Genomic DNA, 13,406 nt, shown 5'->3' with positions numbered 1-13,406 from the left:
TGTAGCCCTCTAGGGAGTAGGTATAGCCTCTGGTACTGGACATATAGCCTCTCCTCAACGTATGTAGCCTCTATACTGTATATAGCCTCTACTGTGCCAGGTAGCCTCTCCCTCCCACTGTATATACAGCCTATACTGTAGGTCAGCCTGGCTGGTGCTGTATAACAGCCTCTCCTCAACTGTATACAGCCTCTAGGGAGGAGGTCAGAGACCTGGCCGGGTGGTGCCAGGACAACAACCTCTCCCTCAACTGGGAGGAGGTCAGAGATAGCCTCTACTGTATGGTCAGAGACCTGGCTCTACTGTATAACAGCCTCCCTCAGCGTAACCAAGACTGTATATAGCCTCTCTGGACTACTGTATATAGCCTCTAGTATGTAGCCCATTCTCATCGACTGTATATAGAGCCAAGTTCTCTGTCCACATCACCAACAAACTAGAATGGTCCAAACACACTTGTGAAAAGGGCACGGCAAAGCCTCTTTCCCCCAGGAAACTGAAAAGATTTGGCAGCCTTCTCAGACCTCAATAGGTTCCAGCTGCTACTGTATAGTATCTGACTGGTTGCATCACTGTATGTAGCAATCTCAGCCTCCGACTGTATAGGCACTCAGAAGGTAGTGTGTAGCCTCCCGTACATCACTGGGGCAAAGCTGCCTGCCATCCAGGACCTCTACACATGACCCCAGCCACCCCAGTCAGAGACTGTATCTCTCTACTACCGCATATAGCAAAGCTCTGCCAAGTCTATTACAAAGGCTTCTCAACAGTTTTTACCCCAAGCCTCTCTGAACAGGTAATCAAATGGTTACCTGGACTATCTGCATTGTGTGCCTCTCCCCTCTTTTACACTACTGCTACTCTCTGTTTATCTATATGCATAGTCACTGTATATACATTCATCTACTGTATGTAGCCTCCAGTGCCCCTGCACATTGGCTAACCGGGCTATCTGCATTGTGTTCCGCCACCCACCAACCCCTCTTTTACACTACTGCTACTCTCTGTTTATCATATATGCATAGTCACTTTAACTATACATTCATGTACATACTACTGTATGTAGCCCCTGCACATTGGCTAACCGGGCCTCTACTGTACATACTATGTAGCCTTGTGTCTACTGCATTGTGTTCCGCCTCCCACCAACCCCTGTTTATAGCACTACTGCTACTCTCTGTTTATCATATATGCTCTCTTTAACTATACATTCAGAACATCTCTAATGTATATAGTGCCCCTGCTTGGCTACTGTACCTGCATTGTGTCCCACCACCCACCAACCCCTCTTTTACACTACTGCTACTCTCTGTTTATCATATATGCATAGTCACTTTAACTATACATTCATGTACATACTACCTCAATTGGGCCAACCAACCAGTGCCCCTGCACATTGGCTAACCGGGCTACCTGCATTGTGTCCCACCACCCACCAACCCCTCTTTTACACTGCTGCTACTGTTTATCATATGCATAGTCACTTTAACTATACATTCATGTACATGTATCAATTGGGCAGCCTCCAGTGCTCCTGTATGTAGCCGGGCTACCTGCATGTAGTCCTCCCACCAACCCCTCTTTTACTCTACTGCTACTCTCACTTTAACCTCTACATGTACATACTAGCCTCAATCAGCCTGACTAACCGGTGTCTGTATATATCTACATGTACATACTACCTCAATCAGCCTGACTAACCGGTGTATATATATCTCATGTACATACTACCTAATCAGCCTGACTAACAGGTGTCTGTATATAGCCATGTACATACTACCTAATAGCCTCTAACCGGTCTGTCTGTATATAGCCTCGCTGTACATACTACCTCAATCAGCCTGACTAACTGTCTGTATATAGCCTCTCTACTGTATAATAGCCTGACTAACAGGTGTCTGTATATATCTACATGTACATACTGTAATAGCCTCTAACTGTCTGTATATAGCTACATGTACATAATACCTCAATAGCCTGACTAACTGTCTGTATGTAGCCTCTCTACTGTATATAGCCTCTACTGTATATAGCCTCTCTACTGTATATAGCCTCTCTACTGTATGTAGCCTCTCTACTGTATATAGCCTCTCTACTGTATATAGCCTCTCTACTGTATATAGCCTCTCTACTGTATATAGCCTCTCTACTGTATATAGCCTCTCTACTGTATATAGCCTCTCTACTGTATATAGCCTCTCTACTGTATATAGCCTCTCTACTGTATATAGCCTCTCTACTGTATGTAGCCTCTCTACTGTATATAGCCTCTCTACTGTATGTAGCCTCTCTACTGTATATAGCCTCTCTACTGTATATAGCCTCTCTACTGTATATAGCCTCTACTGTATGTAGCCTCTCTACTGTATATAGCCTCTACTGTATATAGCCTCTCTACTGTATATAGCCTCTCTACTGTATATAGCCTCTCTACTGTATATAGCCTCTCTACTGTATATAGCCTCTCTACTGTATATAGCCTCTCTACTGTATATAGCCTCTCTACTGTATATAGCCTCTACTGTATGTAGCCTCTCTACTGTATATAGCCTCTACTGTATGTAGCCTCTCTACTGTATATAGCCTCTCTACTGTATGTAGCCTCTACTGTATATAGCCTCTACTGTATGTAGCCTCTCTACTGTATATAGCCTCTCTACTGTATATAGCCTCTCTACTGTATATAGCCTCTACTGTATGTAGCCTCTCTACTGTATGTAGCCTCTCTACTGTATATAGCCTCTCTACTGTATATAGCCTCTCTACTGTATATAACCTCTCTACTGTATATAGCCTCTCTAATGTATATAGCCTCTCTACTGTATATAGCCTCTCTACTGTATATAGTCTCTCTACTGTATATAACCTCTCTACTGTATATAGCCTCTACTGTATATAGCCTCTACTGTATATAGCCTCTACTGTATATAGCCTCTCTACTGTATATAGCATCTACTGTATGTAGCCTCTCTACTGTATATAGCCTCTCTACTGTATGTAGCCTCTCTACTGTATGTAGCCTCTCTACTGTATGTAGCCTCTACTGTATGTAGCCTCTACTGTATATAGCCGCTCTACTGTATATAGCCTCTACACTGTATATAGCCTCTACTGTATATAACCTCTCTACTGTATATAGCCTCTCTACTGTATATAGCCTCTCTACTGTATAAAGCCTCTCTACTGTATATAGCCTCTCTACTGTATATAGCCTCTCTACTGTATATAGCCTCTCTACTGTATAAAGCCTCTCTACTGTATATAGCCTCTCTACTGTATATAGCCTCTCTACTGTATATAGCCTCTACACTGTATATAGCCTCTACTGTATATAACCTCTCTACTGTATATAGCCTCTCTACTGTATATAGCCTCTCTACTGTATAAAGCCTCTCTACTGTATGTAGCGTCTCTACTGTATATAGCCTGTCTACTGTTATTTTTCACTGTCTTTTTACTGTTGTTTTTATTTCTTTACCTACCTATTGTTCACCTAATACCTTTTTTGCACTGCTGGTTAGAGCCTGTAAGTAAGCATTTCACTGTAAGGTATTACCTGTTGTATTTGGCGACCGTGACAAATAAACTTTGATTTGATTAGATTTTATTTAGCAGTCTTATGGCTTAGGGGTAGAAGCTGTTCAGGGTCCTGTTGATTCCAGACTTGGTACATTGCTATGCTTGCCGTGCGGTAGCAGAGAGAACAGTCTATGACTTGGGTGGCTGACGTCTTTGACTATTTTCATGGCCTTCCTCTGACACCGCCTGGTATAGAGGTCCTGGGTCGTAGAGAACTCGGCCCCAATGATGTACGCACTACCCTCTGTAGCGCCTTGTGGTTGGATGCCCGAGCAGTTGCCATACCAAGCGGTGATGCAGCCATTCAAGATGTTCTCAATTGTGCAGCTGTAGGACTTTAAGGAAGATCTGAGGACCCATGCCAAATATTTTCAGTCTCCTGAGGGGGAAAAGGTGTTGTCGTGCCGTCTTCACGACTATCTTGGTGTATTTGGACCATGATAGTTCCTTAGTGATCTGGACACCGAGGAACTTGAAGCTCTCAACCCACTCCACTACAGCCCCGTCAATGTGAACGGGGCGTGCTAGGCCCTCTGTTTCCGGTAGTCCACGATCAGCTCCTTTGTCTTGCTGACGGTGAGGGAAAGGTTGTTGTCCTGGCACCACACTGCCAGGTCTCTGACCTCCTCCCTATAGGCTGTCTCATCGTTGAGGGAGAGGTTGTTGTCATGGCACAGCACTGCCAGGTCTCTGACCTCCTTCCTATAGGCTGTCTCATCGTTGAGGGAGAGATTGTTGTCCTGGCACCACACTGCCAGGTCTCTGACCTCCTCCCTATAGGCTGTCTCATCGTTGAGGGAGAGGTTGTTGTCCTGGCACAGCACTGCCAGGTCTCTGACCTCCTCCCTATAGGCTGTCTCATCGTTGAGGGAGAGGTTGTTGTCCTGGCACCACACTGCCAGGTCTCTGACCTCCTTCCTATAGGCTGTCTCATCGTTGAGGGAGAGGTTGTTGTCCTGGCACCACACGGCCAGGTCTCTGACCTCCTCCCTATAGGCTGTCTCATCGTTGAGGGAGAGGTTGTTGTCATGGCACAGCACTGCCAGGTCTCTGACCTCCTTCCTATAGGCTGTCTCATCGTTGAGGGAGAGATTGTTGTCCTGGCACCACACTGCCAGGTCTCTGACCTCCTCCCTATAGGCTGTCTCATCGTTGAGGGAGAGGTTGTTGTCCTGGCACAGCACTGCCAGGTCTCTGACCTCCTCCCTATAGGCTGTCTCATCGTTGAGGGAGAGGTTGTTGTCCTGGCACCACACGGCCAGGTCTCTGACCTCCTCCCTATAGGCTGTCTCATCGTTGAGGGAGAGGTTGTTGTCCTGGCACAGCACTGCCAGGTCTCTGACCTCCTCCCTATAGGCTGTCTCATCGTTGAGGGAGAGGTTGTTGTCCTGGCACCACACTGCCAGGTCTCTGACCTCCTTCCTATAGGCTGTCTCATCGTTGAGGGAGAGGTTGTTGTTCTGGTACCACCAGGTCTCTGACCTCCTCCCTATAGGCTGTCTCATCATTGAGGGAGAGGTTGTTGTCATGGCACAGCACTGCCAGGTCTCTGACCTCCTCCCTCCCTATAGGCTGTCTCATTGTCGTCGGTGATCAGGCCAGCCTGATCTCTGATCTATATATTGGAACGGTCTTTCCAGATAGACAGCACAAACAGTTCTGGGACAAGGCTAGATTTACAAAAAGTTACAGCACGTTCCAATATATAGATAGGTCTACCATGCCCAGTACCTCGCTTCATTCTGAGTGATATGCTAACTAGACTGTTGCTATTGGTCTACCATGCCCAGTACCTCGCTTCATTCTGAGTGATATGCTAACTAGACTGTGGATTTTGAAACAGAAACAATCAGTCAGTAGCAAAGCCAGCCAGTCATGGAACTTCACTTTGTTGTTTTCTTTTACTGCTCAGTAGTCAGTCTTGTCTTGTTGACATTTAATTGAGATCTCTCTCCAGTTACACATGGCCTCTAATCAAGACCGAAGTCCTTGAGACCCAGACCAACACATAACGAGAGGTTGGGACTATAAAATGAGTTAACGTGCATGGCGGCATTTTGAGGTTACTGTCACTATAAATGCCTTCAACCAGTGTGTTCCCAGTTGGCAATTTTTTATATAAATAAACACGATTTTTCATTGTATTCCCCGAACTTTGCTGTGCTTTTAAATGGTTGAAAGCGCAATGATTCGGGGTGTGCCGACATGGCCATGCTAGTATTCATAATCGTTTCCAGAAATGGACAGTTTCACGTTCTCACTGCAAAAAAAAAAGCTGCAGATTAATTAGGAGCCGTGTGCGGAGTGTTGTGTCTGTGTGTCCTCAATTTGCAGCGGGCAGCGAAGTTTGCTGTCACTCAGTCAGAGGTTTCATATGTTTTCCCTACCCTTTGCCCCACTTGTTAGATATTATGCACATTGATCGCTTGACAACAAACCCTCACCTTGTGATTTATCATACTAGCAGGCAGCAGCAGTCTGAATGATCAGACTGAAAACACGCGAGGAAAAGTGATCGAAATGATGAAGCGAGTGGACAGAGAAATACAGCTTCACTCTATCCAATCAGAGCGGCAGGATCAACGTACAACCCGCCCATCTCTTTACAGACAGGCAAACTAGCCAGTTAAGTTATCTAGTGCACGTAGAACCTCGCACGTGACTGACTCAAAGACAGTACAAGTACGCTTTAGAAACTCTGGGACTGACTGACGTGAGAAAGATGCTTGCTGGCACCCGAAAATAACTTCTTTTTTTTATTTATTTTTACGATCACAGATAATTACAAAATATACTCGGATCTTACGCGTATCCAAAAAATGTACCCATATCCAATGCGATACTCATTTTGTCTGAATTCTCGGCACACCCCTAGCAGTGATAGACATTTCGGTGAACTAAAACCAACAATCAGATGCTATTTTTTCCATTGGAATTTTGTTGTTTTTAAGATGGTTGAAAGCATAGTGACAAAGCATAGGAAATTCAACTAACTTTAGGCTTAGAGTTTGTAATCTCAACCAAATATTATCCATGTTGAAATGACATGGTGTGCCCAGTGGGAATGCTTTGTGTGCGGTCTTGGACAGAGGCTACTGTAATCTGTTACTAACCAGAGATAGAGTCAAGACCGATGTCCTTGAGACACAGGCCCAACCTATAATCATGACAGACTAAGACCCAACCTTTCAAGACCTAACTTCTCGTGGACATACTACGTAAACAGATTCTGTATGATTTTATTTTTGGGTTAACCGAGATTACTGAAGACCCAGGCCATGACTCAGTGTATTAAAAATAATGACCAAACCATGACTCAGTGTATTAAAATAATGACCAAACCATGACTCAGTGTATTGAAATAATGACCAAACCATGACTCAGTTTATTAAGATAATAACCAGACTATGACTCAGTGTATTAAGATAATAACCAGACTATGACTCAGTGTATTAAGATAATAACCAGACCATGACTCAGTGTATTAAGATAATGACCAAACCATGACTCAGTGTATTAAGATAATGACCAAACCATGACTCAGTTTATTAAAATAATGACCAAACCATGACTCAGTTTATTAAGATAATAACCAGACCATGACTCAGTGTATTAAGATAATGACCAGACCATGACTCAGTGTAATAAGATAATGGCCAGACCAAAATCAATGTTTTAAGATAATGACCAGACCAATAATAAATGTATTAAAATAATGACCAAACCATGACTCAGTGTATTAAGATAATGGCCAGACCAAAATCAATGTTTTAAGATAATGACCAGACCAATAATAAATGTTTTAAGATAATGACCAGACCAATAATAAATGTTTTAAGATAATGACCAAACCATGACTCAGTGTAATAAGATAATGGCCAGACCAAAATCAATGTTTTAAGATAATGGCCAGACCAAAATAAATGTATTAAAATAATGACCAGACCATGACTCAGTGTATTAAGATAATAACCAGACCATGACTCAGTGTATTAAGATAATAACCAGACTATGACTCAGTGTATTAAGATAATAACCAGACTATGACTCAGTGTATTAAGATAATAACCAGACTATGACTCAGTGCATTAAGATAATAACCAGACTATGTCTCAGTGTATTAAGATAATAACCAGACCATGACTCAGTGTATTAAGATAATAACCAAACCATGGTCAGTTCTAATGTGGATAAAACAAGATTCAGACCTCCTGATAAGCTCAATGCTTAATGGAACATAGAACATTTCAGCCATGGTTGAATTGCGTTGCTCCTGCTCCTTGCATGTCCTCATCATCCGGCTCCGGCTCTGCAGGGGCGGTAATACTGTGATGCTGTGTGTGATTCTTCATCTTGGTTCCATGTAATCTTGTTACAGTGACGGTATTGATTTGCAGTGGTGTTGCTGTGCTCGGTTCAGAGGTCTGGCTTTTTCCAATAATGTGTTCAGCTATGGTTCTACCTTGAAACGCCTGTGTAGAGAGATACTCAAACCTTGAAGTTGGAGTGAACTGAAGGCTGTTTGCATTTCAAGGCATCCAAGGCTTTCCTGTGTGGTGGTGGTGTACTTCATGGACCATTTTCCCAGACAGAGACTCCATTTACATAGATTAAGCCTAGAACTGGAATAAATAGCTATGTCTGGGAAACGGGCCCTATATCTGGGAATGTCAGGTGACTGTGTTTGTGTGTTGACTGTGTATTGGTCTGTGTTGACTGTGGTTGACTGTGGTTGACTGTGTGTTGACTGTGTGTTGACTGTGTATTGGTGTGTGTTGATTGTGTATTGGTGTGTGTTGACTGTGTATTGGTGTGTGTTGACTGTGTATTGGTGTGTGTTGACGGTGTTTTGACGGGGTGTTGACTGTTTGTCTGTGTGTGTGTTGTCTGTCTCCTCCCAGGTTGACAAGCATCAGCAGAGTAAGGACTCTGTGTTCTTCCGGGATGGAAAGAGGAGGATTGACTTCGTCCTGTCCTATGTGGATGACCGAGACGGAGAGAGGAAACAGGTCAAATACAACCTTCAGAAACACACCTCACTATCAACTACACTTCCTTCTACTGCAAATAGTTGTCAAGTGCATTGTCATCGCAGGGGTTTCATTGTAATTGACTCACTTTACTTGACTCACCTTACTTACTCACCTCACTTGTCAGCACCAGCTAGGTATGTCTCTTGCCTAGCTGTTCATAATAGCAAGCACTGACTGTTGATAGTGTTCATATTTCTGAAATAAGCTACATGACACAAATACCTTGAAACAAGATGAAACATTTAAGCTAAGCTAAGCTACAGTACCTATAATTCCTCATTCCTAGCCAGTGACCGAGCCCCATGGAATGGAATGTCCTTATCATCTGCCTCCTGCTTTGAGCTAGCCTTGAATTGACCCTTAGTTTCCTTGGTAACTTTGTTATTTAAGTATATGTGAGTACTATTTGCTGTGTGGGAGAAGTAGCCATTTTGAGGTGAAGCTTCACAAAGTCCACATGATAAAGTGGTGTATAATGATATACAGTGCATTCGGAAAGTAATCAGACCCCTTGATTTTGTTATATTACAACCTTATTCTAAAATTGATCGAATAGTATTTTTTCCCTCATCAATCTACACACAATGCCCCATAATGAAAAAGCAAAAATGTTTTTTTGAAATTTTAGCAAATGTATAAAAAAAAAACCCCAGAAATATCACATTTAGTATTGAGACACTTTACTTAGTGCTTTGTTGAAGCACCTTTGGCAGTGATTACAGCCTAGAGTCTTCTTGGGTTTGACGCTACAAGCTTGGCACACCTGTATTTGGGGAATTTCTCCCATTCTACTCTGCAGATTCTCTCAAGCTCCGTCAGGTTGGATGGGGAGCGTTGCTGCGCAGCTATTTTCAGGGTCTCTCCAGCGATGTTTGACCGGGTTCTAGTCCGGGCTCTGGCTGAGCCACTCAAGGACATTCAGAGACTTGTCCCGAAGCCACTCATGGCTGTGTACTTAGGGTCGTTGTCCTGTTGGAAGGTGAATCTTCGACCCAGTCTGAGATCCTGAGCGCTCTGGAGCAGGTTTTCATCAAGGATCTCTCTGTACTTTGCTTCGTTCATCTTTCCCTAGATCCTGACTAGTCTCCCAGTCCCTGCCGCTGAAAAACATCCCCACAGCATGATGCTGCCACCACCATGCTTCACCGTAGGGATGGTATCAGGTTTCCTCCAGACGTGACACTTGGCATTCAGGCCAAAGGGTTCAATCTTGTTTCTCATGGTCTGAGAGTCCTTTGGGTGCCTTTTTAGCAAATAAAGCAGGCTGTCATGTGCCTTTTACTGAGGAGGGGCTACTGTCTGGCCACTCTATCATAAAGGCCTGATTGGTGGAGTGCTGCAAAGAGCTCTGTCAGAGTGACCATCGGGTTCTTGGTTACCTCCCTGACCAAGGCCCTTATCCTCTGATTGCTCAGTTTGGCCGGGCAGCCTGCTCTAGGAAAAGTTTAGGTGGTTCCAAACTTCTTCATTTTATAATTATGGAGGCCACTGGGAGACATGTTGGGGTAATGGGATGGGGAGTAGGGGGACATGTTGGGGTAATGGGATGGGGAGTAGGGAGACATGATGGGGTAATGGGAGTAGGGAGACATGTTGGGGTAATGGGAGTAGGGAGACATGTTGGGGTAATGGGATGGGGGAGTAATGGGATGGGGACATGTTGGGGTAATGGGATGGGTGAGTAGGGAGACATGTTGGGGTAATGGGATGGGGAATGGGGAGTAGGGGGGACATGTTGGATGGGATGGGGAGTAGGGAGACATGTTGGGGTAATGGGATGGGGAGTAGGGAGACATGTTGGGGTAATGGGATGGGGAGTAGGGAGACATGTTGGGGTAATGGGATGGGGAGTAGGGGGACATGTTGGGGTAATGGGATGGGGAGTAGGGGACATGTTGGGGTAATGGGATGGGGACATGTTGGGGTAATGGGAGGGAGACATGTTGGGGTAATGGGATGGGGAGTAGGGGGACATGTTGGGGTAATGGGATGGGGAGTAGGGAGACATGTTGGGGTAATGGGATGGGGAGTAGGACATGTTGGGAATGTTGGGAGACATGTTGGGTAATGGGAGTAGGGGACATGTTGGGGAATGGGAGAGTGAGACATGTTGGGGTAATGGGAGACATGTTGGGGTAATGGGATGTAGGGAGACATGTTGGGTAATGGGATGGGAGTAGGGGACATGTTGGGGTAATGGGATGGGGAGTAGGGAGACATGTTGGGGTAATGGGATGGGGAGTAGGGAGACATGTTGGGGTAATGGGAGTAGGGAGACATGTTGGGGTAATGGGAGTAGGGAGACATGTTGGGGTAATGGGAGTAGGGAGACATGTTGGGGTAATGTGGGGAGTAGGGAGACATGTTGGGGTAATGGGATGGGGAGTAGGGGGACATGTTGGGGTAATGGGAGTAGGGAGACATGTTGGGGTAATGGGATGGGGAGACATGTTGGGGTAATGGGATGTTGGGGGATGGGGAGACATGTTGGGGTAATGGGATGGGAGACATGTTGGGGTAATGGGATGGGGAGACATGTTGGGGTAATGGGATGGGGAGACATGTTGGGGTAATGGGAGTAGGGAGACATGGGGAGACATGTTGGGGGTAATGGGAGTAGGGAGACATGTTGGGTAATGGGATGTAATGGGAGGTTGGGGTAATGGGAGACATGTTTGGGGTAATGGGATAGGGAGACATGTTGGGGTAATGGGAGACATGTTGGGGTAATGGGATGGGGAGTAGGGAGACATGTTGGGGTAATGGGATGGGGAGGGGAGAGGGGGTAATGGGACATGTTGGGGTAATGGGATGGGAGACATGTTGGGGTAATGGGAGACATGTTGGGGTAATGGGATGGGGAGTAGGGAGACATGTTGGGGTAATGGGATGGGGAGGGAGACATGTTGGGGTAATGGGATGGGGAGAAGGGAGACATGTTGGGGTAATGGGATGGGGAGTAGGGAGACATGTTGGGGTAATGGGATGGGGTAGGGAGACATGTTGGGGTAATGGGATGGGGAGACATGTTGGGGTAATGGGATGGGGAGTAGGGAGACATGTTGGGGTAATGGGATGGGGAGTAGGGAGACATGTTGGGGTAATGGGATGGGGAGACATGTTGGGGTAATGGGATGGGGAGAAGGGAGACATGTTGGGGTAATGGGATAGGGAGTAGGGAGACATGTTGGGGTAATGGGATGGGGAGTAGGGAGACATGTTGGGGTAATGGGATGGGGAGACATGTTGGGGTAATGGGATGGGGAGTAGGGAGACATGTTGGGGTAATGGGATGGGGAGTAGGGAGACATGTTGGGGTAATGGGATGGGGAGACATGTTGGGGTAATGGGATGGGGAGTAGGGAGACATGTTGGGGTATCCTCTCATATCCTCTCTCCTCTCCTCTCCTATCGTCTCTCCTCTCCTATCCTCTCTCCTCTCCTATCATCTCTCCTCTCCTATCATCTCTCGTCTCTCCTCTCCTATCGTCTCTCCTCTCCTATCCTCTCTCCTATCCTATCCTCTCTCCTCTCCTATCATCTCTCCTCTCCTATCCTCTCTCCTATCCTATCATCTCTCCTCTCCTATCGTCTCTCCTCTCATATCCTCTCTCATTGTCTCTCCTCTCCTCTCTTCCCCTCTATGCTTCTCTCTCCTCTTCTCTTTTCTTCCTTCTATGTTGTGTCAACAGGAGAGGCGGAGGGAGTACGAGGCTAACCTACAGAAAGCAGGGCTGGAGCTGGAGACAGAGGATAAATCGGTAAGATTCCTGCCCTGAAGGTTTATCTGATTACATCTAGCCAAGTTCTGGTGAATAAATAGCCTGGTCCCAGATATGTCTGTGTTTCTAACACCATTGGACCAGAGGAGTTAGCAACGCAGCATAAACAGATCTGAGACCAGGCTAGTGAATGAATATAGGTCTGAAACAAGAGATTTTTAGTATACAGGGACATGCTGTCCTGGCAGTGTTTTTGTATAGGGGGATGCCATTACTCTTTCTCACCACCGGGGGGAGAAATATTTAGTATACAAGGACAGACTGCCCTGGCAGTGTTTTTGTACAGGGGGATGCCATTACTCTTTCTCACCACCAGGGGGAGAGATATTTAGTATACAAGGACAGACTGTCCTGGCAGTGTTTTTGTACAGGGGGATGCCAATTACTCTTTCTCACCACCGGGGGGAGAGATATTTAGTATACAAGGACAGACTGTCCTGGCAGTGTTTTTGTACAGGGGGATGCCAATTACTCTTTCTCACCACCGGGGGGAGAGATATTTAGTATACAAGGACAGACTGTCCTGGCAGTGTTTTTGTACAGGGGGATACCAATTACTCTTTCTCACCACCGGGGGGGGCAATAGATCAATAGAAATACTCTGGTTTATCAACTTTATACCACAGTACAGGAAAATGGTTTGTTTGTGGTGGTGGAGGTGAACTTAAGTAGCTAAACTTGGCTATTGGTTAAATAATTGACAGGCTATGTCTGTTTGTCTGTCCGTCTTCCTGTCTGTCCATCCATCTCCACTTCTATCTATCTCTCCATTTCTCCATCTCTCTCCTCCAATCAGGTGTCAGATGACAGGAAGACGTACTTTGTGAAGATCCACGCTCCATGGGAGGTTCTGGCCACTTACGCCGATGTCCTCAAGATCAAGGTTCCCTTCAAGGAAAACGACATCCCCGTTCACCAGGTACAGTAGTCAGCCAGGTAGCCTAGCGGTTAGCGAGGCGGGCCAAGCAAAACGGATTAATTCCAATACCAGAACTGAAAGAAAATATCTGGC

The 13,406-nt window shown here is 45.5% G+C and overlaps 1 protein-coding gene across 3 annotated transcripts in view; it reads left to right on the top strand.

The window, feature by feature from the left end:
* Positions 1-13,406, top strand: part of LOC115120451 (anoctamin-5-like) — a 76,601-nt gene that overhangs the window by 41,064 nt on the left and 22,131 nt on the right. For all 3 annotated transcript variants that reach the window (XM_065022220.1, XM_065022219.1, XM_065022221.1), the window contains 3 exons: positions 8,481-8,588; positions 12,305-12,373; positions 13,191-13,313. In XM_065022220.1, the coding sequence (XP_064878292.1) occupies positions 8,481-8,588; positions 12,305-12,373; positions 13,191-13,313 (300 nt within the window). The remainder of the gene's footprint in view (positions 1-8,480; positions 8,589-12,304; positions 12,374-13,190; positions 13,314-13,406) is intronic.

Source organism: Oncorhynchus nerka, linkage group LG9a, assembly GCF_034236695.1.
Source record: "Oncorhynchus nerka isolate Pitt River linkage group LG9a, Oner_Uvic_2.0, whole genome shotgun sequence".
NCBI lineage: Eukaryota > Metazoa > Chordata > Actinopteri > Salmoniformes > Salmonidae > Oncorhynchus > Oncorhynchus nerka.
Note: the sequence above shows the minus strand (reverse complement) of the source record. Positions and strands in the feature narration are given on the sequence as shown.